Raw genomic sequence first — 27,969 nt, 5'->3', positions numbered from 1 at the left:
ATGAAGTACAAAGTAGGAATTTTCACAAGATTTATTTCACATCACTTCAAATAATCTTTGGGGTTTTTTGTTTTGTTTTGAAATACCTGTAACTGGGAGTGATAAATCAGATTTCAACTGGTTTAGTGGGCTAGATTTAGTCCCAATGAGAATTAAGACAGAAAAAAAAAATGGTTATTTTTGGTCAATGTGTGAGCACTTCTCACATTTAGCTGTAAATGAAGGAGATAAACATTGCCTTTTCTGAACATGGAGTGGTCTATTTACAGCTATATTTTTCTGATAAAGTTTCTTTTTGCTTCTTGATGGTTTGCTTTCTTGTGGTTCGGGCAAACAAAGAGATACGGATGATATAGGTATTGAAGACTTTGGCTGAAGACATCTTGTTGAAACCATTTTAACCAATGGATGAGTTGTTTGAGCAATGGAGTGACTTGAAGTAGGTCTGGATGAAACTTCTTGGCATGAATTTAAAGAGGAACTTTTGGAAATTTTAAAGTCATCATAAGTAGCAATGATTTGTTTTGTGGCAGAAGAGCTTCTGATAGATGGTGGTCTGGAATTCCTCTTATTTTTACCAGCATTGTTCCAACTGCATTTTGAAGTATTCTGCTCAAGTTTGCAAGAATTAGAGTTGCTTTTTGTTTTTTCTCTACTTTTATCTACACATACTGTCTGAAGGGGCAGAGATTCAGGATATCTTGATGGCTTCTGTTTGGATGAGCCTTTGGATGAACTGGGCCGTTCAGTAATGACTTGAGTAGAGCAGCTGATTGGTATCTTTGGCCTCTCCTTTTGTATAGTCAGATGTTGTATTCTTTCCATCTCCAATAAACGACCTATCAACTGCTCAATGGAGCTTTCCATAGGATCTAATGCCACTTTCCAATTTTCAGATTTTGAGAAGGCCAGTTTGTGCAAGTCTAGAGTATTAAAAGGTGGAGGGAGAAAATCAGGATATGAAAATACTTCACTTGACTGTTCCAAGAAAGATTCTTCAAAGTCTTCTATTACTTCTGGCTTTAAGTTCAGGTCCATTTTTTTAAAGTAAGTGAGTAATGTATCATTTACTTTTTCATTTTCTGATAAATCACTTTCATCAGTAAGATTTTCTTCCTTGCTGCTGTTCCCATATTTTGTATTCCAATTTGAAGCAGATAAAATTTCACCATTGTTGCTTTCTATAGCTGAATAAGAGTTACTCTGAGGCTCACTTCTATCTTTACAAAAGTCTCCATCAGCATAAGGCCAGCAGAGACTTAATGGCATCTGTTGTCGCAATCCAGGGTAAGAACCAGTTTGTTTGTCAACTGAAGCACCTGTTAGTGAGTGGTTCAGAGTGAAGAGCCTTAGAGGATTATTATTTACATTAAAGCCAGTTTCCGTTGAAGATTTCTGGAAATCCCTTTAAAAAAATTAATGTTAGATTTATTTACTAGAGTTAGAATGTTTTAGAAATGAACACAATAATATGGATAAGTAACCAAAGTTAAAGACTGACAAATATCAATTCTGGATGTTGCATAGACACAGAACTCTATATACAGAGAAATGTTAACTTTCAGAATACTTAATAATTGTCTGTGAACTAAATAACCAAGTACTATTACAGCCAAATTTTATTTAAAGGCCAGGATTCTATTATTTTGCATAAACGTGCAAAGTAAAATTATTTTCTATTATAAATAAACCTGATATTCAAGGCATGATAAATTATTTTTAAATTAATAAATTTAAGTTCATCCTAGATTAGGACAGATTAGAGATACCAAAAGTCTATATACCCTAAAGCACCATAACCAGACCTACCACCCTATCTATTGTTTGCACATAATAATAATAGCTCACATTTATATAGTGCTCCAAGATTTATAAATCCCAAGAGGTAGGGGATATAACTATTATCCCTATTTTCCAAATGAGGACACTAAACCTCAGAAATGGCTTGCCCAGCTTCACACAGCTACTAAGTGTCATAGTTGGAACTAAAAATCCCAGGTTTTCTGATTCTAAAACCAGTATTTTTTTCCCAACACCAAGCCACCTTTATAAATTGCTATATAAATGTCAGCTATTTTTTATTAGAAGGGGTAATATCACATTTCATATCTAATCCAAATTCCTGTCTGATCATAAAGGCCCCTATAGCCATTCCCCTGTGCCCCCAAACTCCCCAATTTCATCAACTTAATTTTTTGTTGTTTACTGACACACATGTCCATTACAGCCATTGACATTTGCTGGTTGCCCTAGAATCACAGAATGTTAAGAGCTTGGAAGATATATCAGAAGTCATATAGTATACTCTCTAATAGCTAATACAGGAATCCCCTACATAATAACCCTGGTAAGTGATCAGCTAACTTGGGCTTAAAGATTTCCTCCCAAAGCAGCCCATTCAACTTTTAGATAGCTCTGGTTGTAAGCAAGATTTTCCATACATTGAGCAGAAACTTGCCTCTCTAACTTTCACCTACTGATTCTTGTTCTGCATTCCAGGGATGCATAATACAAGTCTTTCTAATACCTGAATCTTTTCACTAGGTTTAACATTCCCAGTACTTTCAAACGACATCCATATGACATGGTTTTGAATATATCCTCACCTTGGTCACTCTTCTTTAATGTCCTTGGGAGAGTCCTCCCAAAATGTGACAGCCAGAATGAAACTCCAAAGATATGGCCTGACCAGGGCTATAATCCTCTCTGGAGCATGGTAGAGCTTTGCATCTGGTCCTTTGCACAAGCTATTATTTCTCTCAGCAGAATGCAGAATTCCCTCTTTTTACCTGTTGAGTCTCCATCATTCAAAATCTAGCTCAAGTAGAAGGTATTCCCTAACTAATTTTGTCTTATTTCAATCACTTTTAAATGCTGCATATGCTCACCCCTAAAGTACAATTGATTACGTACACCTTACTATATCAAGATAGAATATGATGCTTCTAAAGTATTTTAAGACTTTCCTCTGTGCATGCACTTTTATGTATTTGCACATACACACACCCCTCCCTATGCACTTAATTCCCACTTCAGTTTTAATATCTAAATCACATTATTTAGAGCTGGAAAGCACTTCAGTGAGCCTAAGCAGCATGGAATAAAGGAAATAGTACTGGACTTGAAATCAAAATAGGTTCATTCAAGTCCTAACTCTGACATTTACTAGCTACATGATCATGAGAAGGTCACTTAACTTCTCCAAGCCTCAATTCCCTCATCGGTGAAATGTGAATAATTCCTATACTATCTACTCCACAGAGCTGTTATGACTAAAGTGTTTAAGTATGAACTATTATTATTTAGTCCAACCCTCTCACATACAGATGAGGAAAGGAAGTTATAGGTTACTCAACCAAAGTTATACAGCATGTTAATCCCAGAGACAAAACTACAACCCAGATCAGGGATTTTTTAAATATACTAACCTACATTTATGTAGGTTATCTGCTTTACTAATCCCAGAAAAAGTATAAGCGTAGGTTTTAGAAAACATCAAGAAGAGAGGAACTAAAGTAATGTATCATATAATCATAATTAAGAAAAATAGGGTATAGCATTCAAAAAATTTCTTGGTAAAAATGGCATTATGTCACTACTGCCAACTAAAAGTAGAGGCTTCAGAAAGGCAGATGCAGGAAATGAAAAGCTTCTTGAGAAAACTAGATGAGAATAGGATACAGAGTTCTGGAAAATGACTGAAAATATTTAAAATGACTTAAAACAGGTCAACAAACACTGATGAAATACATATTTTCCCTTTATTTGAATGGCTTTAAACTGGAAAAAGCAGTGAGGAGCCAGAAAACAGCAAATACAATACTGGAATAGAATATTAGAGAAGCCCAATATTCAAAAGAATCTATATCCAAGAAAAGAACTGACAATGAAACCCATAGCCTTAGCTATTTATAAGTGAATGCAAAAAATATGAGTAATGAACAGGGTGAACTAGAAACCCTGATGGAGACAAATTCAAACATACATATGCTACCCTTAAGACTGAATGGGATTAGACTTATTATTGTAATATGACTATGGAAGATAATAAATTCTTCTGTAGTCATATATCTAGACCTTACTACAATGTTTTGCACACTGTGGGCACCAATGAATTGAATATCTAATTCAAAAGGAATAAAACAAAAGGGACCATAAACTAGCACTGTATAAGAAAACAAATGCAAGTGAGGAAATCCAGGAACTAGAGAAAAGAGGGAAAAATGGAAAAAAGAGATAAGGTGGAAAGATCAAGAGAGAGAGAAACAGAAATAATACTGTTGTGGTAGTATATTACAGATTCCTTGGGAAAGAAGGAAACAGACAAGGAATTCAGGAAACATCATAAACCTGATACTAACCTGGCATATTTTAGTGAAGGAAAACTTTAATGAATTGTACATCTGCTAGAGCAATCACTTCACAAAAACAGAAACTTAATGGTAATTTAATTCTTCAAAACGTAGAGGAAGGAATAAAAGAAGTTACAATGCTGAATCTGAATCTGACCAATAAGGAAGAACTGATTACTGATATCAAAATTATGGCAACTTTCAAAGGGAGTTGACCACTTCATCTTAGAAACTCTGATGGAAGAGAAGAAAGTTAGACATAGTCTGACATGCACTATAGATTTATGGAAGAGCAGATTTCAAACAGTTCAGAGAAAAGATAGGTAAGTTCCTTTAGTCTAATATTACATCAGTCCAAGGATGAGAAACTCAAGAATTAAATGTTTATGAAACAAATGATTCTGAGGGAAAAAGGGACAACTGTCTAAAAAAACAAATGTACGTAGATAAAAAGTTCAGCAATTAGCTTTTTTTGGGGGGCGGGCTAGGCAACTGGGGTTAAGTGACTTGCCCAGGGTCACACAGCTAGTACATGTTGTGTGTCTGAGACCAGATTTGAACTCAGGTCCTCTTGACTTCAAGACTGGAGCTCTATCCACTTCGCCACCTAGCTGCCCCAATCAGCTAAAATTTTAAAAAGACATAGAGGTAGCGGGGGCAGGTAAAGAAATCTGAATACAAAATATGGCAAGGCCCCATAAGAATAGTATCTGGAGTACCAAGTCGCAGAATAAATTGAGGCTGGTGAGGAAGACTAAGACCAATAAAAAAGTTCTAAAAGTTATGTTAGAGACTAAAGGAAGATCAAAGAAAAGCTAGGACTGCAAATGAGTGGGTGGGTCAATGACAGACAGTGGTGAGAGAACACTCTTATTTTCACTACCAAAGAAAAAGAATAAAAATGGTTAACAGGAAGTTGAAACCCCAAGATAAGTGAGACGATAAGAGTGCATCTAGCCACCTTCAATGACTTCAAGTCACCAGGCCCCAGTGAACTAAAATATAATATTGAAAGACCTGGCAGATATGGTTGCTGAGTCACTGTCAATGACCTTTGTTTCCAATATGGCTTTATAGCATATCACAGATTTAAAACTGGAAAAAAATCTCAAAGGCCATTTAGTCTAATCCTCTCATTTTATAGATAAGGAATTAAGGCACAGAGAAGTTAAGTGATTTGCTCATGATCACAGTGGAAGAAGCAGTATTTGCACCCAAATCTGTTGACTCAAAATCCAGCATTCTTTATGCCACACCACACAGCCTGTACTTTCTAGCAATGATCTCTGAAATACTGTGAAAACTCTATTTTGTAGAGGTGGAGTACGACTTGTGTGGAATATTGAAAATACTGTCAGAAATCACAGTCTATGTTTTCTCATCATTTAAAAATTCACAATTCAGAATGATTAAAACAAAACAGAAGCAGTCTTCACATAGTATTTAGATAATTAGTCCCTATGTATTCTTTCCTAGCTTGAAAAATCATGAAAGTCTTGCTTTTTAAACATGTGAGCTGAAAGAACCAATCTACAAAAGCCCACTGAGATTCAATTTTGCTAAAATCTAGCTCTTAGAAGAATGCTTGACACGTAGTAAACATTTAATAAATGTTTATTGATTGAACAATTGACTAAAATAGAACAGCAAAGTACTGAGATGTCCTTCCTTGTCAAGCTTGACTCTGTGATATCTAAGAATAAGAACCATCCACATTACTCTTCAATGACTGAGCTGTCCCAGTCAAATAGTGATTGTTGCATCTAAAATTTTAAATTGTAAGCCATCACTAAGAAGTATTTGCATCATGGTTTATGAATATGAACAAATTTTCATGGAAGAAAATTAACTGATGTATTGACTGGTTTTGCTGAACTGCTTTTTAAAAAATCATAATAGAGAGGATTCTGGGAAGATGGCGGAGTAGGTCAGAAAATTTCAAGCTCTCAAGATTTTCCTCCACAAAAGAGATAAAATAGCCTCTGGATGAACACAGAGCCATAAAAACAAATAAAAGTAGAACAGGAGTCCTCACAGTACAATTGCAGAAGGTCTGAAGAAAAATCCCAGGACCAGATTTCCTTCCTGTGAAAAGTAAACCCCTCCAGGCTAGGGTCCTCTTAAACAGGAAGCAAGCCCTGAGGTTAGTTGGCTTGGGAAGCTGCCCCGACCCAGCTACAAGAACTTTTACCCCCAGGGCAGTTGGGCGTCTGAGCTGGGAAAGAATGAGGGAAGCTCTGCTGACAAGGAACACCAGACCCAGCTGTGTTGTGGAGAGCAGTGGGGAGAAAAGGAACCAGCACACATCTGGTGAGTGCAGAAGCAGTGGGGTGGGATATCACTGGTTGTGGGCACTCACAGGAGGCTGGAGGGCTTGGTTTGAGTTCAAGGTCAGAAGAGAAAACTGAAGAGGATCAGAGGCCAGAGGCACCATCCTCCATACCCCAGGGCTAGAGGTGATTATAAAAACTAAATTATTACCAAAAAGAAAAAAAATACACAGGCAAAGGAGAAAGAAAGAGAGCTACTACGGGAATAGAGAAAATTGGGGAGGATACTGAAGCAAAGAAACCCTTTTCTACCCCAAAGAGTAACATCAAATGGTTATCTGCCTAAAAAGAATTCATTGAAGAACTTAAAAAAGACTTTAAAAATAAAACGAGAGAGATTGAGGAAAAACCAAAAAGAAAAATAAGAATAATACAAGAAAAATAAGAAAATTATGAAAAGAAAGTCAATCAATTAGAAAAGGAGACTCCTTGAAAATTGGAATTGGGGAGCTAGTAAAGTTATAAGAGATGAAGAAATTTAAAAAATAAATAAAAAATAAAAAATAGGAAAGAATGTTGGAACATCTCATAAGAAAAACAATGGATCTAGAGAACAGATCAAGAAGAGAAAACCTAAGAATAACTGGACTACCTGAAAGTTCTGATCAAAAAAAGAATCTTGAATACAAGAAATAATTAAAGAAAATGTCCCGAAGCGTTAGAACAGGAGGGGAAAGTAGAAATAGAAAAAAATCCATCGATCACCACCTGAAAGAGATGCTATGAGGAAAACTAAGGAATATTATAGTCAAATTTCAAAACTCCCAGTCAAGGACAAAATATTATGAACAACAGGAAAAAAACAATTTACATATGGCGGTAACACAATTAGAATTACACAAGACCTAGTGGTGGTGACATTAAAAGATCACAGGTCTTAGAACACTGTATGTCAAACAGCAAAAGAACTGAGCTTCCAGCCAAAAATATCACACCCAGCGAAGCTAAGTATAATTCTGAATGAAAAAAAAAAAATGGACATTTGATCAATTGTCAGACTTTCAAGACTGTTAAAAAAAACCCTGAACTCAATAGAAGATTTGACATACAAGGGTCAAGAAAAATATAAGGTACATACCAATGGCCAATTACAAGGGACTGAGTAAGGATAGAATGTTTACTTTTATGTATGGAAAATGTAAAACCTATGTCTAAGATTATTACTAGTAATTTGGTAACTTATAAGAAAGATTGGGGTAGACCTAAGTATGATATGACTTCAAAGAGCAAAACCATTCAAGAACAGCTAAATCAGTTAATTATCTTTTACAAATAAGGTGATGGAAGAAGAACCCAATTCAAAGGAATTAAATGGGGGAGGGAGGCTGTTAGTTCTGGAAATCTACTTTCATTGGGAATGGGTTTAAGAGGGGAAAATACACACATTTAGAAGAGTATAAAAGTCTTCTAAATTTAAAAATAAATAAAACTCTAAGGGGAGAGGATAAAAGAGGGATCTTTAGAGGGGACGGTGAGGGAATAGATTAAAAAAGGAATATAGAAGAGGCTTTAGATTTTGGAGAATGGGAGGATTACTGGAATGGGGAGGATGACTGAGCTGTCCCAGCTCAAGTAATAGGAGAACAAGGTAGCATGTAGAAGTAGAGGAGTTAGGAGAGAGGAAAAAAGATAAGCATAAACATAAAAAACAAAAATTAGGAATAGAATCTCTTAGGGAAAGTATATGTTTATATATGTATGTATGTTTGTATGTATGTTTATATGTACATGTATGAATATATCAATACCTATATATAAATATATCTATGCTCAATTATAGCCTTGGGGTGGTAGGTAGTGGGGAAGAAGGGGAAAAAAGAACAAATAAAAAAGTGTACAACAGAGAACAAAAGAAAACCTACAAGGAAGCAAAGAAAAGACGGACAGTTTTCAATAAAACACACAGTATTTAATATATAGGCTTTCCTGAAATGAGAAGTTATTACTATATATTTTGAATCCTCTCCTATGTTCTGCTGTGCACATATTTTTTTTCTTTTCTCATTTTATATTTAAGTTTAACACTTAAGTTTATAATGTTTCTTTCTCTTTTATTATGTATTTGAGTTTTAGTATTTGTCTAAAATAAATTTTTTTTAAATCATAAGGGATTGTTCATTGGGTAGAGGAGTAGAGAGGATATATAACATAGAAAAGAATACACATAAAGGTGATATAAAAGCAAGAGATAACGTCAAATTCTTATTTTAGTGTAGGACTTAACCCTTATCTAAGACTACTGACTATTGATTAGGATAATGATACTGAAGCAACTTTATATTAGCCTGTGTATACTTTGAGGAAAGCCAGATACTGACTAGGTATAAAGGAAGGAAGATAAAGTGGCAACTGAGTTGTATGAGCTGTCTGAAATTGTGGGGCAACTAAAGAAATACTATCAAAGAGTTTACTTGGCAACTAGTTACTAACTCTCTCACTAATAACTAATGAACAGGAGCTGATGAACAAGTTAAAACTGAGGAAAGTTTGGAGTGAGGATGACTTTAAAGTCTTGCTGAGGTTAAAGTGGTGATGACTCCACAGTGACCCATACTTTTTTGGTAGCTAATAACCCAGTGTCATAGCTGGCATTAGCTAGACTTGGTGCTGAATGTCACTCTACCAGTATTGTTACAAGGAATTCAATATAGAAAGTTACAATATTTTCCAGAAGTGTGTTCCTTACAACAAGGAAAAAGCTATTCCAGTCCTGGCTAGGACACAGCACATAAAAAATGCAAGAGTAGCAGGGCGCTACTAAGAAGAAATAGGAGACTAAGGCAGAGTCTCAGGGGACCTGCTTTTGACTGCATACTGTGCAATCCTCCAAGATGCACAGCTCTGAGGTCCTGGTGCTGGAATGTTTGCAAATGGTGGACAGCCAATTTGATAACACAAGAGTTGGGTACTGAGTTAACTATATCAAGTTCCTGATTACCATGAAAGAGAAGGGAGAAAAGATCTTTAACTCTGTTATGGTTGGAAAGGCTGCTCTAGGAAAGGGGCAGTGCCTACAGAACTGATGAACTGATGAACTGATGAACAATGTTAGATTGACTGAGAAGACCAGGGGATTGGTATATGATGAAACCCTTTTGATTGTACCTATCAATGAATAAACAGTGAATTATTTAGAGCTGATATACTTGGTTAGGAGTATAGAGGAAAGGATGTGGACACAGAAAGCGGCAGAAATTTAAAAAAAAAAGTACTCCCATACGAGTCCAGGAAAATGGCTACAAATGTAAGTTACAGAGAACAAAAAAGAGGTCACTTCTGTTCTATTAGACTTCACTGAAAGAGCTCAGGCCAAGACTGATGTAAGATGACCCCTTGAGCAAAGGCACCCCTCCTAGGGGCTTGGGACCAGAGGTCAAGGTGAATCACTTTGGAAATAGGACCAACAGAACACAGCGAAAGAGGCTAAACTACCTTCTGGAATAACTGTGGGTATTACAATATGGATACAATTGAAAGAGGAAAATGAACTAGTTTATCAGAAGCTGAATTCTACTGGTCTAGCACTGGGAAACAGACAAGGCCAGGGAAGGACACTATACTAGGCCCCAAAGACAATAACCGCAGTCTTATAAACCTTTCCTAGGTTTTTCCCACTAGAGTATAGGACCTATACAGTAATGCTGGCAAAATATTGAAGATGCTGAATATCAAGTAGATCTCAAGTGTCAATTTTATTTTATGAAGAATACTGTAATTATATAGCTTATACAGTGACTAGACCTCTGCAGACTGAGTGAAAAAGACTACTTATATCTAGGACACAGTGAACTTCAAAATCCCTAAAGAATTCCTAGGTTCTAGTTAGGACATGGATACCATGACTGGCCTAGACCCATAAAACATCCCAGGAGTGTCATTGTTAACTGGAATCAGGTTCAGCCTATTTCTAAGTCCTAGACAAGAACTTGAGGCAATGAAAGAAGCTCAGCATATGAACAACCTGATAGTTCATGGCTCTTGTGCTAAAGCCTGCAAGAAGATAGAATATGATGCTGGACAAGACCATCAAAGAAATACTGAACCCTTCAACCCCATTATGGATCCAGAAAAATTCAATTTTGGGAATTCTCCAGTGGCTAAAGAAAGTATGACTTGAAGAAGAAATTCAGCATGAGAGCTGTTGTGTTCTCACCATATTAATGAAATATGGGATATGCCCATGGAGAATGTACACAATCAACATCAATGACTCCCAACCTTTCCAAGAGTGGACTTGAAAAATTGCTCTTCTGAGATGATGGAAGACCCCAGGAACCAACTAAAGTCAACTGCATTCATGAAGTCCTACAATCACTGTCACCTATGGTAGCAGTATGTAGAAGATTGGTTTTTTTGTGGACTACTGAACTTTGAATAAGAGATAAGTGAATTTGTATGTCAAGCCAATCCAAGATGCCCTAGACAATCTGATAAGCAGCCAGTTTTCAGTTTTGGATTTAAGCAGATGGTACCCTAGCAAAAGATGATCCCCATCCGGGATCATCCCCCACTAGGTTTCTACCAGTTTGAGAACATGCCCCAAGGGATTTCTGGGATCCCTGCTACTTTTCAAAGGCAGATGGAAAAAGTCACTGGGTAATTTTGGAGAAAGTAGTTTCAGACAAGTGATGGTTGAGACATGAATGAAAAGAAAGGAAGTGGGAATAACAAGTGTAAGACAACTTTGACTATAAATTTAGAAAGAGAGGAGGACACTGGACAACAGCTTGAGGGGAAAGTTGATTCAGTTAAAGATTTTTTTGTAAAGATTTTTTCAGGGGAGACACTGGCATGTTTGTAGGCAACAGGGAAGGATCTTTCCAAGGAGAGATTAAAGAGGGAGTGGAATGACTGCCAAAGTGGGTAGAGGGGGTAGAGACAAGAGAGCAAGTATACTGAAAGCCTTTGTTGGGAAAAGTCACCTCTTGCTCAGAGACTTGAGCAAAGGAAGAAAGAATATGGGATAATATTAAAGGGTATTGAGATGGAGAACAGGGAAGAGGAGGCTTATAATGAATGCCCTCTGTTTTTTCAGTAAAGTATGCAGCAAGGTCTTCAGCTAAGTGGAAGGAGATAACAAGTGGCGTAAGAGGCTTTAGCAGATACAAGGAAGTCTGGAACAACTACTATGGAGAGTAGGATAGATTCAGTTAGGCCTCAGGGGTGGGGAACCTGAAGAAATTGTTCTGTGTAGTTTGGATTCAGTCAAAGGATTGCATTTGAGGATCTAGAGGGCTACATGTGGCCTCGGGGCCACAAGTTCCCCACCTCCAAGTTAGGAGAATGAGGTCCTATTTGAGATTAACACAAATCTGTAATGGGCCCAGACAGTATTATTATGTGACCTTTTCCAATTCAGTATCACATGAATAGAAGCAGAGGGAGGAGAAAGAGTGTATGGCAGGGGAGATGGGGGGGCAGTGGAAGAGACACAAGTGGTGAGAGGATTCAAGGGTTTGGATCTGGCAAAGCATGAACAACAAATGATAGAGGGAACAAAGGATTCAAGAGTAGAGGACGATTAATTAAACTAATTAATAACAGAGTAGATTAGGAAGGAAAGAAAGTAAAACCAGAACAGAGTGATAACCTGGGAGAATAATAAGGGATGAGGGAACTAAGTCAGAGCATGGATGAAAAATAAGTTTAAGAGTAAAGCAGAGAGACAGAAAGAAGGGTATGGTCAGATAGAGAAAATTCAGAGTTCTTAATCATGGAAGTAGACTATTCCTGTGCATGAGTGAGGTGAAGAGAAGGTGTAGGATATGGGAGATTAGGGGTTGATGAATATGGTATTTGAACATCAATATGTACACTGAAATCCCCAAGTACAAGGGAGGGTATTAGGGTAGAAAGGAAGATACAGAGCCAGGTACAGGACTACTTGAGAAAGGAAGAATACTGAGAGTTTAACAGATAACTGTCAAACTCAATATACTAATATACCTGAATGGAACAAATCTCAAAGGAGAGGTTGCTAAGTGATGGTGGCAGACAGAAAGTCTGGAAATGGCAGTCAGGAGCAAAAAGTAAGCTTATTCTCTTTCTGGCCTACTGAGTACAGGAACATTAGAGAAGGTGAATCCAGTACTGAAAATCATAGCCAAGGATTCAGTGTCTAGAGGGAGCCAGGATTCCCTGAGTGCCACAAAATGGAAGGCAGATAGAGATGTGGTACACTGAGTCAGATAGGGATGAGAAAATGGGTAAAAGGAGAGGGTTGGTTCTTTCTTAGGCATCCGAGGATTCTTCATGGCACAGACTAGGAAAGGAAGAAATAGGAGTTTGTTAACCATAGGATATAGACATCATACCTTTTGACTGGGCCTCCCACCCAAGTCCTGTGAATGGAAGAAGACAGTGGCATTTCTCTTTCAAACACTAGAGAATAAGGAAGATTGGACCCATCAGCAAATGGCGGGCTCTTCTTGGAGATGGGGTGCTGGCAGCAAAAGGTCTGGTATTTGAATCTTTGATTTTAGGACAGATCCTGGAAGCAAAGACCAAAGTCCAAGGCTCTGATCCTGGAGGTTCTAGTCTTTAAGGTGAGTTGTCCTCATTTCTCTCCAAAGTTACAGTCCACCAACTGTCAACTAACTGGACATTTTAAACTAGAAGATCTAAAGGCATTCCCAATTCGACATGTCCAAACCACAGCTCATTATCTTTCCCCTAAAACCTACTCCTCCTACATAGTTTCATATTTCATATTTCATTCATATATCAGTATCTTTTCAGTCACCCAGGTTTACAACTTCAATGTCATTCTTGACTCCTCAATTCTCCTTCACATCCCAGGGATCCAATCAGTAGTCACTTCTATCTCCACAACATCTCTCCAATCTATTTCCCCCTCTTTACCTAGACAACCAAAATCCTAGTTCACACCCTCATCACTCCTCAACTGGCCTAACACAATAATATACAAATTGGTGTCTCTGTCATGTTTTTGCCCGCTCCAATCTATCCTCCACACAGCTACCAAAGCAATTTTTCTAAAACAGTGTCATTCCCTGTTCAGCAAACTCCAGTAGCTCCTTGATCCAGTAGATCAAACACAAGCTTCTTGGTTTGGCACTTAAAGCCCTCCATAACCTGGCCAACCTCTTTCTTTCAAGGCTTATTAGATAATACTCTACTTCATGCACCACTTCAGAAAAAGACAAACAGGCCTTCTTTCAGTTCCTGTCATACAACACTTCATCTCCTATCTCTATGCCTTTGCACAATCCATTCCCCATGCCTGAAATGGCCTCTCCTCACCTCGACCTTTTAAAATCCTTAGTTTTCTTTAAAACTCAGCTCAAGCACTACCTGATAGGAAATCCTTCCTGATCCCTTTGGCTGACAAGTGCCCCCCTCCCCACCAATTACTTTGTATTTATTTTATATATACACATTTGCATACATACATATATACATACATGTTTTACTCATAGAACGAAAGCTTCTTGAGAGCTGGGATTGTTTCATTGTTTGTCTTTGTTATCCCCATTTTTTGCACAGTGTCTGGCACAGGGTAGGTGCTTGTTGATTATCCGAAGCTCAAGTCCTGGGTTGGGTCTCAGAAGTGAGAATACTAGTATCTGATGTCCTGTTCCTTAACTAGGTCTAGTTCAGCAACAATCTTTACCCTATCCCAGCTAGGCAGTAATACACAGCCAGCTTGGAGGGCAATAGACAGAGGTATGCTGGTAAATATTTAACAACCTATTCTCCAAAAAATAAATGACATGCTTTTAAGCTTAATTTGCATTAACATTTTCTCCATTATACTCTTAAATCTAGACAATTGATAAAATAATAAATCAAACCCAACTTATACAGTTTGCCAGGTTCTGAGATATAAATGCTCACACAGCAAACTTGTTCAGGATTCAGGATCAAATTCAGGAAGGCTACAACATCCTCCCTCCCCTCCCCCTTTACAGCTCTGTTGCAGTGAGCTGAGACAGGGCAGCAGCAGACTCCAGGGCAGTCGTTTTGTGGAAAGAGGCTAAAGGAACTGTTCCTTATGCACAATGACATCATCCTGACTGTGCTAATGATGCCTAATTCCGGTGACAGTTGCTGGTCTAGATCTCCTATGGTTTCCCCTCTATTTTATTCTTTTTTCAAAGTTTGTATTTCCTGACACAAATTCCTTATCCAGGTATAAAACTCCCACAATTCTGATATCCTGAAGCTTCCCCTAGTAAACATAAGTTCTCAAAGCACGGAAGCCAGGAAAGAGCACAAATGGGCAAATGTCCATATTGCAGAAGGAATAACTTCCCAACAATTAATGTTGGCCAAGGTAGAATAGGCTACCTTGAGAGGCAGGTAGATTACATTCCTTCCTTTCTCTTTACTGGAGGTCTTCAAGATGGATAACTACTTATTAGGGATATTGTAGAGTTCCTGTCCTAAGGGCTTCACTAGATACCCTTTGAGGTTCCTTCCAACTCTTAAGATTATGTGATTCTATAACTGTTCTGTTCTTGTGCCATGACCTTTAACAATCTAGAATCTAGTTACTCAAACTTACATAACTACAGGTTACCTTCCTAGAGTATGCTAATTCTTCTGCTAAAAAGTATAGCAGCAACCACAGAAATAGCTTCTAATCACCAGATCAAATCTCACTTCTACTTGGTCTTCAAAAAAATAAAAAACAACAACAACAACAACAACAACAACAAAAAAACAACTGGCTAAGTCTTGATTCAAACAGCCTGACTTTCCTACAAAATGAATGTTCTATAAAATAACCAAGTAGCCAAGAGTTTGGCATTGGTATTACTTGTTTTAAATAAATCTGCTTTATAGAATTTTTGAGTTAACGAATAAGTGAAGTAGGGAATTTATTTTACGTAACTCAAAATCTATTTAAAGGTTAACATGGCATAATGAAAAGAATGCTAGACTCAAAAGAGACACAAATTCAAATCTTGCCTCAGATACTTATAAGCTATGTGACAATAGTCAAGTCACTTAGTTTCTCACATCTCAAGTTTTTCCTCATCTGTAAAAATAATGCATGCTGCCATAAGAGGTTTCATGCAGAAAACACTTGGCAAGTGTTGAAGAACTCTATAAATATGAGTTATTATTAATAAATTTTCAGGTTGGTAAAATTCATATTGTCAGTCTAATCAAAAAGAAAGGACGTTATGTTCCAAAAGTAAAGACATTCTTAGCCATGAAAGGAAATCACAGGGTCTAAAAATAAGAGTAAGAGTCTAGATGAAGGGTGGTGCTAAAACATTCCTAAGTCATTTTGAAAGTAGAATCAATATGCTACGAAGATGGATAACATCTTAACTTTTTCTTTGCCAAAATTTTTCACCTCGACTTATTGGGAGATTAATTCTGTGGGAATGTACCTTTATTTTATAATGCAGTTGCTTTACAGTTAAGAATGCATCTTTTACAAAAGATTAAAGACAATAGTAGCGGAAAGCCTTTGTTTTACATATCTTTCTAACAGTATAAACTTTTATTATTTTAATTCTTTCTGTAAAGCAAATATTTGAATATCACTAATGACACATAACAACAAGAATAATTACAAGCTGACTATCACAAGTTAATGATAAAGGCTCCCTTGTATGTCCTTCCAGAACTAAAATATACTCTTGTGAACTGTTTGATATTAAAAGCTTCCAATTATAGTCAATATTGCCTGATCTGCAAATAAATGATTCATAAACAAAATGTTAGTTGGTGCAAACTTAAAGTGCCTTAATGTAAGTAATTATAGAAATAATTTGCCATTAGAACAAAAGCAGCTAATTATACTCACTTCCCTCCCCCATTACCATATATAAACATAATACTTCAACTACTATATCTGAAAAGGACTAGTTCAAATTGAAGACACTTTGAAAATTTTACCTTATTTGTCCAGAATGAAAGACAAGGAAGCTCTTATAAGAAGTAATTGATATCATTTAATCATGTTTCCAGTTATGCCAATATGTGATTTTTTAAAAATTTAAAAAAAAATTTTTTTTTTTTTGCCCTTTGGTGAGGCAATTGGGGTTAAGTGACTTGCCCAGGGTCATACAGCTAGTTAAGTGTCAAGTGTTTGCTCTGAGGCCGGATTTGAACTCAGGTCCTCCTGACTTCAGGGCCAGTGTGCTATCCACTGTGCCACCTAGCTGCCCCCCAATATGTGATTTTAAAAAAGTATTCTGACAAACATTAGGAAGTTTAAAAAGAAAGCCAAAAGTTTATAGAAAAATTCAAAACAAAATATCAGCCTCTACCCAACAAAAATGTTTTCAGGAATAACCAACCACCTACTCGTTAGTTGCTGTAATTTCATTTTTAAAGTAACACTGATAATAAAATGAAAGCAACAAAAGACTGTGTGACAGAATCTTGAGATTAATGTGGGGAATAAGTATGGTCACGTTGGCTTTTCTACTTACCAAGCTAGTTAGAAATACTGATATTACATGAATTCTTCATCTACCAATATGCAGTGATAGCATTTTCTTGCTGTTTATAAATCCAGCTTCCCTGAACCTAACATAACACATTTACAGCAGTCCTGTCTGAAATCTTTAAAAATACTACTTTTCTATTGAAAACGGAGAAAAAAGTATTATTTTTTGGACACATAAGTCAGTTGTTATGTTGATCTAATCTCAGAAAAACAAGTACTGAACAGTTATTTTAAACATTCTATAAAGTTTAATTGTCAACTGCTATTAGGTGTGCAGAAGAAGAAAGAATTCTTAAGCACTGACCCTCTCGCAATGAAACTTGTCTTTCTGTAATATCATTACCTCTCCCTTCCTTTCCACGGCAAAGACAATAAATTACACTTCTCTATTCCCAGAACAAAGTTCAACTTTTGGAACATTTCATTATAAGACACTTTAAGCCTCTCTACAACGAAAATTCTTATCCATCAATAAGCCCCACTGCCTTAAAAGTAGCCCTTCCTAACCCCTAATAGGATCTCTACCTCTTGGGCACACATACCACCAAACTCCTTTTAATTGTCACCACAAGTTCCAATGTGACAGCAACAGAGTACTTACTGCAGATTACCCTTTGTCAGGTAGTTCCAATGCCATCCACTGGCCACAAAGGAAGATAAATTATTTAGACAGCTGTTAACTATGGAGATGCCACTTTTTCAAAACCAATGAAGCTTCTGAAATAAACCTTTTTCCCCTAAAATATTCCTCTTGAAATGATATCTTTTCTTCTCTGCACACACACATATGTATATATATACATGTATGTATGCTTATATGTGTATAAATGAAAGAACACAGATTATTGTCCATTACAAGAAAGTCAATTCATGAGTTGTATTGTTTAGTTTTCTATTTCTAGAAACAGAAATTTAAATAGTACTTTCATTTAAGCATCATTTAAACAGTACTTCTGTCTTGATAGGACTCTTAAAAGGTTTGAATTTCACAGGTCTTTCATTTCACACTAGAGTTAAAACACAGCTTTGACAGCAGAAAGATAAACAAAACATCAGATGCACACAAAACATCCAGTAATGCCGAGATTCAAATGGAGGCAATAAGTGAGCTGAAAAATGTAAGACAGAGATAGTGAAATAGCACTAGTCAGTGACACAGTCAGAAGAATAACCTGACCTATCTACATGGATCAGTCAGAATGTGAAAGAGAGAAGAGCCAGAGCACAACTGTGCAGCAAATCAAATCCTGTCAAACACACATGAAAACATTATACTTGATAGTCAATTCTTAATTATCCACACATGGAGTATTTACATAACTTTCCTATTATTGAAAGGAACATTTTTCAATAATGTTCTATTGGAAAGGGAAGATTTGAGTCAGGAGATCTGAATTTCAGTCCCACAAAGTCACAACCTCTCTGAGCCTCAGTTTTCTCATCTGTAAAATGGGGGCAGCACCTACTTCACAGTATTGTTTTAGAAAATATTCTGTGTACCTTAAAATGCCTTATAAATATGAGCTATTATTTTTATCCATGCCAACATGCTTTCCTCCTCCAGTTCAAAAGTTAGTAATCATTAGAAAGCCTTGAAATATTACTGATCTTGAAGATTTCATATTTAATTAGCTACCTCATCTAAAAAGTAATGTTGCTTCATTTGCTTTATCTTTGAATAATAAAATTTCTCTTACCTATTCTCCATAGTTATTGCTTCATTATGAGGGTAGCTCCAGAATTGAAACATCCCTGGTTTACTATTGTTCTGATAACCCAAAAAAATAGTATTTTACAAAGAGCTAAAATACAAAACAATATTAAATCATGTTCTTTAGTTTATGTTGAACATATCTTACCTGTGATTTTTTCTGTGAGTTCTCTGACAAACTAAGTTCTATCAGTTGTTCTACTGGAATTTCCAAATGACTCTATAAAGCAGAACAACATTTTAAAAAAAGAATAATAGAATGTATCTCAGATCCCTACTCATGTTCTATTTTAAGGAACACATAGTAAAACCCTGAGACAGGTCTTTCTTACATACACATAAATAATTCCTACTGATTCTAGCAGAAATAATCAATATATGCTGAAAAGAGAATTAGATCTGTTTGCTGTCTTTAAACTTCTGCAATAAAAGCATCAATGAAATATTAACTGATGAACTCTAATAAACAGATCTAAAGTTTGCCCTCATTTTAATAACATTTTAGGTTTAATATTCTAATCAAAATTAAAAGGGTATTTTTTACAACTTCATAATGAATTATTGACAATCTCAAACTTTCACAGAATTTACAAGGCTATTTGCTCTTTTGAAAATAACTATAAAATGTGCTCTTTTATTATTAATGCTAACTTCCTCTTATAGGATTGTTGTACCTAATAAAAATTTAACATATCAATCAAGCCTCAGTTACAATGACTAGTCTGCAGCCTCACTAAGTCCATCAATAGTTCTAACATGTAAGAATTCTGCAGAACTGAAATTTAAAACAATATATTCAGATAAAAAGATGTCTTAAAATACACTGTATTACTTATTAAAATATACTTTGTATGTTATTTTACAACCAAACTTATTTATCCTTACCTTTTTCAGCTTACCTGAAAGAACACGTATGAGAAAATGACAGTTAGTCTTTACACAAGTTTGGTGATACATTAAAAATAAACCCTCTTTAAAATGAGTTATTTTCCAAGAGAAGTATGCACAACTAGGGTTGCTTACCACCTGCTGCACTCTCCCTTCCAGGTGGGAGGTTTTTACTTTCAGGAGTGAAGACATCAGATTCCAAATTCCAGTGAGGTAAATTCTATAACAATATTTGTTTTAGAACAGACTTAACGCTAAGTACTGAAGAAGCTCAGCTACATTTTCTTAATGTAATTTTTATTATTCACTAAATATGCCAATATAGAAATTGTATACTCTACTAAGCAATAATGCTTCAATACTTCCTTTGCCCTCTGCTTATTATATTCATTGTGGTTCATTACTATGGTTGGAGAGCTGACAAATATTGTTATCAATCCAATACGAACCTGAAACACTTGATGCAAGCTTTTAATCCAAAGGAAAGAGATAGGGACTGGACCTGTGATTTCACTGATGTAGAGAACTTCCAGATGAAGAAATTCCTTCTACCATTGCAAGATGGCACCTTCTCTGCAATTTATAGTCTTAAATAGTTGCCTAGCACACTGAGGGGTTAAATTACTTGCCCAGGGTCACACAGCCAGAATAGGTCAAAGGTGGAACTTGAACCCAGGTCTTCCTAGTTCAGAAGCCAGATCTTTCTTTCTCTACTATGCCATACTTCCTTTTAAGCCAAAGGAAAACAGGTTTTTAAAGGGGCTTATGTTTTAATTAATACAGTTGTATCACAAATAGTTTCATTTCCCTCAACACCCTGGCACTTAATTGCATGTTCACTAAACCTTCTGGGGACCATTATCAGATCTGAGATGCCACAAAATCCTTACCATATTTAAGCCCATTATTCCTACTATATTCAGCACTGGTTACACCCTTACTAGTACTGGACTCCATAACTTGAGAATAACTTATGAAAAGTTCAAAAACGAATTAGAAAATTGATTAAAAAATTAAGGAATAAAATCCTTGAAAAAGAGTAAAAACAAGTGGAATGATTCATTCTAGTGAAATGAGAAATGAGATGTGATATTAAAAAACATATGGAAAATTATTTTATTAAGGATCAGGACCAACTGTCCTTCATCTCCACTGAATATGAATGGGATAAAACAGCTTCAAAACAGAATAAAGCACTTAGGTAAATGACAAGAAAAAAATGTCCAGATAGAAGAGTTAGTTGTTCAACAATGGAATGGAACAAGAAAAGGACTACTGAACGTGTTCCCCTTTACTGACTTAAGACCTTTGTTTCTATTTGGGATAATATGTGATTGTGACTATGACTTTTCAAAGTAACTTTCAACTTAGGGATTTTATTATTACTCTAGAGCACTACCAGCATGGGCAGCAGAAAACTTTACATAAAAGGAAGTTTGTGGACTGTGTTGTTGCAATCAGATGGGAACCTTTTCAACAAAACCCAGTTTTGACTTCTATTAACAGCCAGTAGGGTTGGCTCATCAATCAACCATCATATCCTATAGTATTATAATATATCATGTCAACCAGATTGTATTATGGTAGTTTGATAATAAAGGTAAGAACTGCCTTATCCCTATACAGTATCTTGCAGATACTAGGTGCTCAAAAAAAATTGATTTGTTGCCTGACTTAAGTCCTTTGTTGTGAAGAGTGAAACAAGAAAAAGAACACTGCCTAACCACTTTAGTGAAATCTTAATTACAATTAGAAATATGTTTAGAGCACAAGAAAAAACTGATAGCACTTTGTGTGAAGTAAGAAATTATTATATTTCCACGTAAGGAAATTGAGAGGAAAGTAGCTCTGGGTCAGGAGCTTCAAGAACCAGCTAAAATTGGGTGAAACTGGTTGTTTGATTAAAGAGGCTGGAAGTAGGGCAAAGGTTAGGCTTTACTTGGCCGGTGCAAGCTTGATAGGCTCATGAATACTAGCTTCTCCACCTCTGGGTGGAGTTAAGATGCCATTTTCTAAACATGTGATATACGAAGAAGCGGGGTGGGACACGATGACATACCAAGGGGAACATGTGGTGCTCATTTTGGGAAGTCTGCAACCTGTGTTGACTTCTACCAATGAAAGTCGGCTAGGAGGGATATAAGGTTTGCTCTCGCTTCTGTAGGATGTGTATGCTCGAGCTCCACAGCATATTAAAGGTTTCAACTGCTTCACTCATCCTGAGTCTGTCTAACTTACTGTGCCTATTTGGGCAACAGAGGTTATTTCCAATAAATAACTTGATTTACAAATCCACCAAGTGGAAATTTGATTACACCTAGGAATGAAATAAGAAAGGATTCTTAACAGTATGACTCAATTCCACTTGGCAATAGGAGTCGCTATTCTTACAAAGTATTTTAAGTTACAATTGATGTCATACCTCATGAGGGATGTTTGAGATAGGAAGATGACTGCCACTGATCCCACCAAACGAATTTCTTTTCCCCATTATGTTGAAGTTGCTCCTCTGTTTCCTCAAAATCCTCCTATACAAGTGTAGGACAGGTACATTTAAGTAAGTGTTGTCTTACCCATAAAACTAAAGCATAGGCTTCACTCCCTGTGAAAGGATCCTCTCTTTTGGAGAGGATAAGGAAGTATTAAGAAGGCAAAACAGTTGGGATGCCAAGTTGATACTGTAAGGAACCAACCAGTGAAAGAAGATTAATAGTAGTAAGGAGACACTTTGAAGATAGGTAGAAGCAAATAGGAAAGGTCAGGCTGACAAAAGATCAAAAGAGGAAAGGGAGAGATGATAAATTCTGGAAAAAGAGGCAAAACGGGGTGAGTTATTTGGAACTGATAAAAATCATGGGCTTTGCTTCCCCAAAGTCCATTATGATCTACATAGGTCATAAAATCAGAAAACAGGGCAGGCACCACCTACTCAATGCAATATGAGGGGTACTCAAGGTCCACCTACCCAAAGATCTCTCCCCTTTTAAGAATTCTAATAAAGAGCAATTTTGTTCATACCTCTCATGCACTTGTCATCATCTATTTTGTGTTATGGTAATTTGTTACCTCCTAGGTTGTAAACTCCCTAGTAAACTTATCACTGTGAGGTAATTGATAAAAGTATTGTTATGCTCATCTTAACAGATGAGGAAACTGAGGGAAAATAAATACTCAAACTAGTAAGGGGGTGAAGAATTAACCCAAGTTTCCTGAATCCAACTTTGGCATTACAAGACCCAACTTCTACTCAATCTCTGAGGAAGGAATCATGTCCTCTTTCATTGTATTCCTCCAAAAGCACCTAGTACAGTGCCTAGCACAATGCCTGGAACACAGGAGGCATTGGATAAATGTGGATGAAAGAATTCCCCACCCCAACTGGTCTCACACTGCCAAAAATTCCCAGCCTTCTTTAATGATATTTTGTAAACATGCCTATAAATTGAGAGCACCTGATAGATTTAGAATTGCTTTTAAAACACTACAAGTGCCACACTAAAAAGTTAACCTATGGCCTTCAGAAACCATGAAATGAGTGGATTCTGGTGCAACATGAACATGGAATTTTGTATTAACTATTAAGTATATAACTAGTGTCACCTAGTAGAAAGCCCAATGCATTGGAGTGGACCACTGGACAGGTTCCTATTGCTAGAGATGAAAGGTGAGCACGGCGGGCGGGGCAGGTTAAGAGTCGCAAGGGCTTGGGGGGTGGGGGGTTAGAAGATAAAGGCCCATAGGAAAGGGCCCTGGGCAAGAGCAGGGGTCAGTCCTGGGGGAGCCAGAGAAGCCAGTTTGGCATGGTCAAGGTCTGAGCACCAAACACTGGCATCCTGCCTCGGACTTGGTCGACAACGACGCCCGGGGCTGGCTAAGTGGGTGCCCCTGGGCAGGGGGCTGCTTGAGAGATAGGGGTGATGGAGGCTCCTCAAGGCGCTTCCTGCCCGGACGGGCGCAGAGCACGAAGGCGACAAGGGGCTGGCTTGGAGGGGGGAGGAGGGGTTTCCCGGGGGTCGAGCCCCTTTTACCCCACGCTGCTCCGGGCCCACGCGCCGTCCCCGACTTCCTCGGCCGCTCCTCTGCCCGCCTTGGGGCCGGCCGCCTCCAGGTGCACTAGGAAGGCCCCGGAACACACGCCCGCCTCGGCCATCCTGGGGGAGCAGCGTGCGGAGGTGCACGGGGCCGCGTCGTCATAGATGGACATGTGCGCCCCGCAGCCCGGCGCGGTCGAGGGCGCCGGGCAGAACCATGGGCCTGGGGAGGTGACTTCTGGCCTGTGACGCGGAGGCGGCGGCGGCTCCCGAGGGATTTTCTGGGCCTGGGTCGCTAGGCAACCACAATTGCCCCTAGCCTCCTTCTCCTCAACGCCCCCGTTCCACCAGCACGGGGAGCATTCGCCCTGCCAGATCCCGGAGCTCAAGGCCGGAAGGGCCGTCACTATTACCTCGGGCGACGGGAGGAGCCGCGAGGAGGCAGGTGCAGGCCTGGGGCTCAGAGGAGGAGGAGCCTCAGTTTCCCACCTCTGGAACAACTCTGCGGGGCGACGGCCAGACAGAGGCCTCGCCGGCTCTCGAGGGTGGGGGAGGCCCCACACCTCTTCTGGGGGCGGGCGCCCCCGCGGGGCCCCTGCTGACCGCCCTACCCGAGCCAGCCTGGCGTGAGCGAGGGCTCCCCGCTGAGATCCAGCGCCCCGCTGCTCCTGGCCAGGGGCAGCCCTACTGGCTGCCTGTGGGAGGCCCAGTCACAGTCACGGGCTGGTTCCCAGTCAGTTCCCTGGGGTGCCCAATCACCACGTGCTCCCGTCACCGTGGGCCCCCCCACACGTGCTCCAGGCTCCCGAACCACGTGCTCCCAGTCACTGTGAGCGCCCACGCACCACCTGCCCCCAAGGCTCGAAGAGGGCTCCCAGTGACTTAAGGCCAGGTTGGGGTCTCCTGCCTGTGCTAGTTCGTGCTCCCCCAGTCACCGTGTGCTCTCCATCACTCTGCTCTCAGTAACTCAGAGGTGCTCCAAGCTGTGGGCTCGCTGCTTCCAGCAACTCGGCCTTCAGCAACTAGACACTCCCAAGGCACTCAGCTCCCAGTGTACTAACTGTATTATGCTGTCAGTTTTGTCAGGGCCTGGGGTTGGACAGACGTGAGTTCAAATGCAGCCCAGAGACTTGCTGGCCTTAACCTTCTATCTGCCTCGCTTTCTTGAACTCTAAAATGGAGAGCATAATAGCACCTACCTATGCACTGCGCCCCCTGGCTGCCCATATAATATAAGCACTCTACTTCCACTTCCTCGTCTCCCATTAACTACACTCTTAGGCGTTAAGCTTGCTGGTGCTTTGCTTTCATGCTGTGCTTCCCACTCTCTGGGATTGTCCTCCCTGGCACTGTGGTCCCACACTACCACCCTTCCAGTGCCTAATGCTCCTAGCTATTCTCCTCTCAGTGACTGTATTTCCAGGTACTTCTTCCATTTTCATCATTAAATGCTACATGTTTTCAGATGATTTTACTCAGTTGGGTTTCCTGCCAATCTTTCTTTAAGCTTGTTTTTTCCTTTCGCTGCTTCTTGATGTTTTTATGAGGTAATAATTGACCATAATCTTCTAGCATCAAACAATTTTATGATCTTTTTAAAACATTTTTATTATGAACCTGACAAACATCAACAAAAAATATTTCCTTATAAAAAGAACAGGAAAAGAGGGTTGTATGTGACATAATCTCTATTACTTAAAGGCTTGTAAATGAATGTTATTTATTTTTATTTTTATTCTGAACATAACAAGTGCCCCCAAAATGAACATTTTTATATACAAAGTATATGATGAATTTAACACATTACATTTAAAGCTCTCCTGCTTGCCTAATGTTTCTTTGGGCTTCTTTCTATTCTGGGTTTTGTTTTGTTTTGTTTTTTTTCAGTGAGGCAATTAGGGTTAAATGACTTGCCCAAAGTCATACAACTAGTAAGTATCAAGTGTCTGAGGCACATATGAACTCAGGTCCTCCTGACTCCAAGGCCACAGCTCTATCTACTGCACCCCCTATTCCATCCATTTTTAAATACCTTCAATGACCCTCTTTTCTTTCTTCTTTTATTTTAGCAACAGTATTTCTAGATGCCCTCTCCTATCCAAATCCAGCTCTCACCCCCAAACAAATAAAAGAAAATACAATCTTTCTAACAAATATAGTAAAGCAAAACAAATCCACATGATTGCTATGTCCAAAGATGTCTCATTCTATACTTTGAGTCCATTATATGTCAGAAATGTGTAGAATGCTTCATCTTTGGTCTTGAGTCATGTTTGGTCATTGTACTCATCATAGTTCTGAAGTCTTTCAAAGTATTTTTTCTTCACAATGTTACTATACAAATTATTCTCCTGGTTCTTCTAAATTTACTCTGTAGCAGTTCATACAAATCTTCCAGGTTTCTCTGAAAGGGTCCATTGATCATTTGGAACTATTGAATTACTCAATAATATTTCATGGGGTGTTCAAGGAGGAATAGCACTTCTGCTGTGAGGGCTTGCCAAGCTCTTTTCAGGGCTCCTCATTTGCCTTTGGTGTCTACCTGGTTCAGCTTTTACCTGTGCCTCCAAGAAGTTATAGCATGAGCAGTGGCCACACCCCAGGAAATCTTCTTGGATAGGCTTCAAACCCATCGATGAGTTAGGGGGGTGTGTACCCCAAGCATGTGAAGACTTCCCTGGGTGGAATGAGAGGATGAGAACAATTTGTTTCAGCCATGAAGGTGGCTGAAGCAGGTGCTGTGGAGCACTTAAGAGTTTGGTCATTCATCAAAGATGCCAAATTCATCCATTTCATCCCCAGACCATCACCAGTCATCTTGACTTTCGTCTTGTCACTGGATTTTGATGACTCTGGAAGAAAGAGTGAGACTGACAACTTTGTGCAACCCTGCCTCACTTAAATCCAATTCATGAATGAGTCAAGACATCACCCTGTGATGTCATCAGTCCTCTTTGAAAAGGAAGGACAAACAACAACACCATCTCATAATTAATTCAGCCATTTCCCAAATAATGGACATACTTCCTTAGTTTCTAGTTCCTTGCAACTTCAAAAAAGAGTTGCTATAAATGTACTTATACATATGGGTCCTTTTTCTCTTTCTTTGATCCCTTTGGCTGTGGGTCTAGTATTATATCACAGGGTTAAAGGGAAAACACACTTTGGTGACTTTGAAGGGATAGTTCCAAACTACTTTCTAGGATGGCTAGACTAATCCATAGCTCTACCAATTGTATGCTAGTATGTATGTTTTCCCATGCCCTTCCAACAATTGTCATTTTTCCTTTATTATATATTATTACATATATGCATCTTTGCCAATCTGATAGATGAGGTGGAACCTCAGAGTTGTTTTAATTTGCATTTCATTAATTATTAGAGATTTGGTTCATTTTTTCATGTAACACTTAGTTGATAGTTTAGACTTTTTTTCCTCTGAGAATTGCATGTTCATATCCTGTGATCATTAATCTATTGGGGAATGGCTATTATTTTTATCATTTATGTTAGTGGTAGTACCAGATCTCAAACTGGAAAGAGGTTCTTTAAAAAAATAATTTAATACTGGTTAAAAAATGAAGAGGTTGATCAGTGGAACAGATTGGGTTTGCAACATACAGAAGCAAGTGAACCTAATATAGAACTATGTATTGTCATCGTAGTAGTAGAAATCATATGGTGCTTTAAGATTTGCAGAGCACTTTGGATTTCTTAACTTAATTGATCCTCATAACAACCCTGTGAAATGCTGCAATAAGCTCCAAGTGGACACATAATCTAGATATATATTGTCACATTGTGTATAGGGGAAGACTTCATGACCAAACAAGGGATTAGAGAGGATCAGAGATGATAAAATGGACAATTTTATATACATAAAAGTAATTTTTTTTGCATGAACAAATCCAGAGCATCTAGATTAAAAGAGAAAGTTGACTGAGAAAAAAAAAACCTGTACAGAGAAAGTTTCTCTGATAATTTCTGACTTATTCCTAGACATTTAAGGAACAGATTCAAATTTGTAAGAAAAAGAGCCATTCCCCATTTCATAATTAGTAAAAAGATATGAACAGGCAGTTCTCAGGGGAAGAAATCCAAGTTATCTATAGCCATATGAAAAATACTCCAAATTACTAATAATTAGAGAAATGAGAATGGATTAAATTTTAGAGAATAAAGCAACTCTGAGGTTCCATATCAGACCTAGCAGACTGGCAAAGAT

General features: G+C 38.1%; 1 protein-coding gene across 1 annotated transcript; it reads right to left on the bottom strand.

Moving 5' to 3' along the window:
• Window positions 1–174: 174 nt before the first annotated feature.
• FAM217A (family with sequence similarity 217 member A) lies at window positions 175–26,377 on the bottom strand. Its single transcript, XM_027868734.1, has 9 exons — window positions 26,303–26,377; window positions 24,520–24,651; window positions 23,742–24,439; window positions 23,533–23,695; window positions 19,849–19,933; window positions 19,711–19,724; window positions 18,974–19,045; window positions 18,812–18,882; window positions 175–1,405 (listed from the first exon to the last, which is right to left on the bottom strand). The coding sequence occupies exons 1-9, from the start codon at window positions 26,375–26,377 to the stop codon at window positions 175–177; spliced, it is 2,541 nt and encodes an 846-aa protein (XP_027724535.1).
• Between the last annotated feature and the right edge of the window lie 1,592 nt (window positions 26,378–27,969).

The sequence above is a fragment of the Vombatus ursinus genome, unplaced genomic scaffold (assembly GCF_900497805.2).
Source record: "Vombatus ursinus unplaced genomic scaffold, bare-nosed wombat genome assembly UNPS02000577.1, whole genome shotgun sequence".
Lineage (NCBI taxonomy): Eukaryota > Metazoa > Chordata > Mammalia > Diprotodontia > Vombatidae > Vombatus > Vombatus ursinus.
Note: the sequence above shows the minus strand (reverse complement) of the source record. Positions and strands in the feature narration are given on the sequence as shown.

Bases quoted from the DNA above. Each gene is read 5' to 3' on its own strand.
- FAM217A (XM_027868734.1), bottom strand. From the start codon at position 26,377: ATGGGTTTGAAGCCTATCCAAGAAGATTTCCTGGGGTGTGGCCACTGC. The intron at 24,440-24,519 runs GTGACGGGAGCA...GGCCTCCCACAG, and splicing joins CACGTGTGGGGGGGCCCACG to GCAGCCAGTAGGGCTGCCCC. The intron at 18,883-18,973 runs GTAAGATATGTT...TTGGGTTATCAG, and splicing joins ACTCACAGAAAAAATCACAG to AACAATAGTAAACCAGGGAT.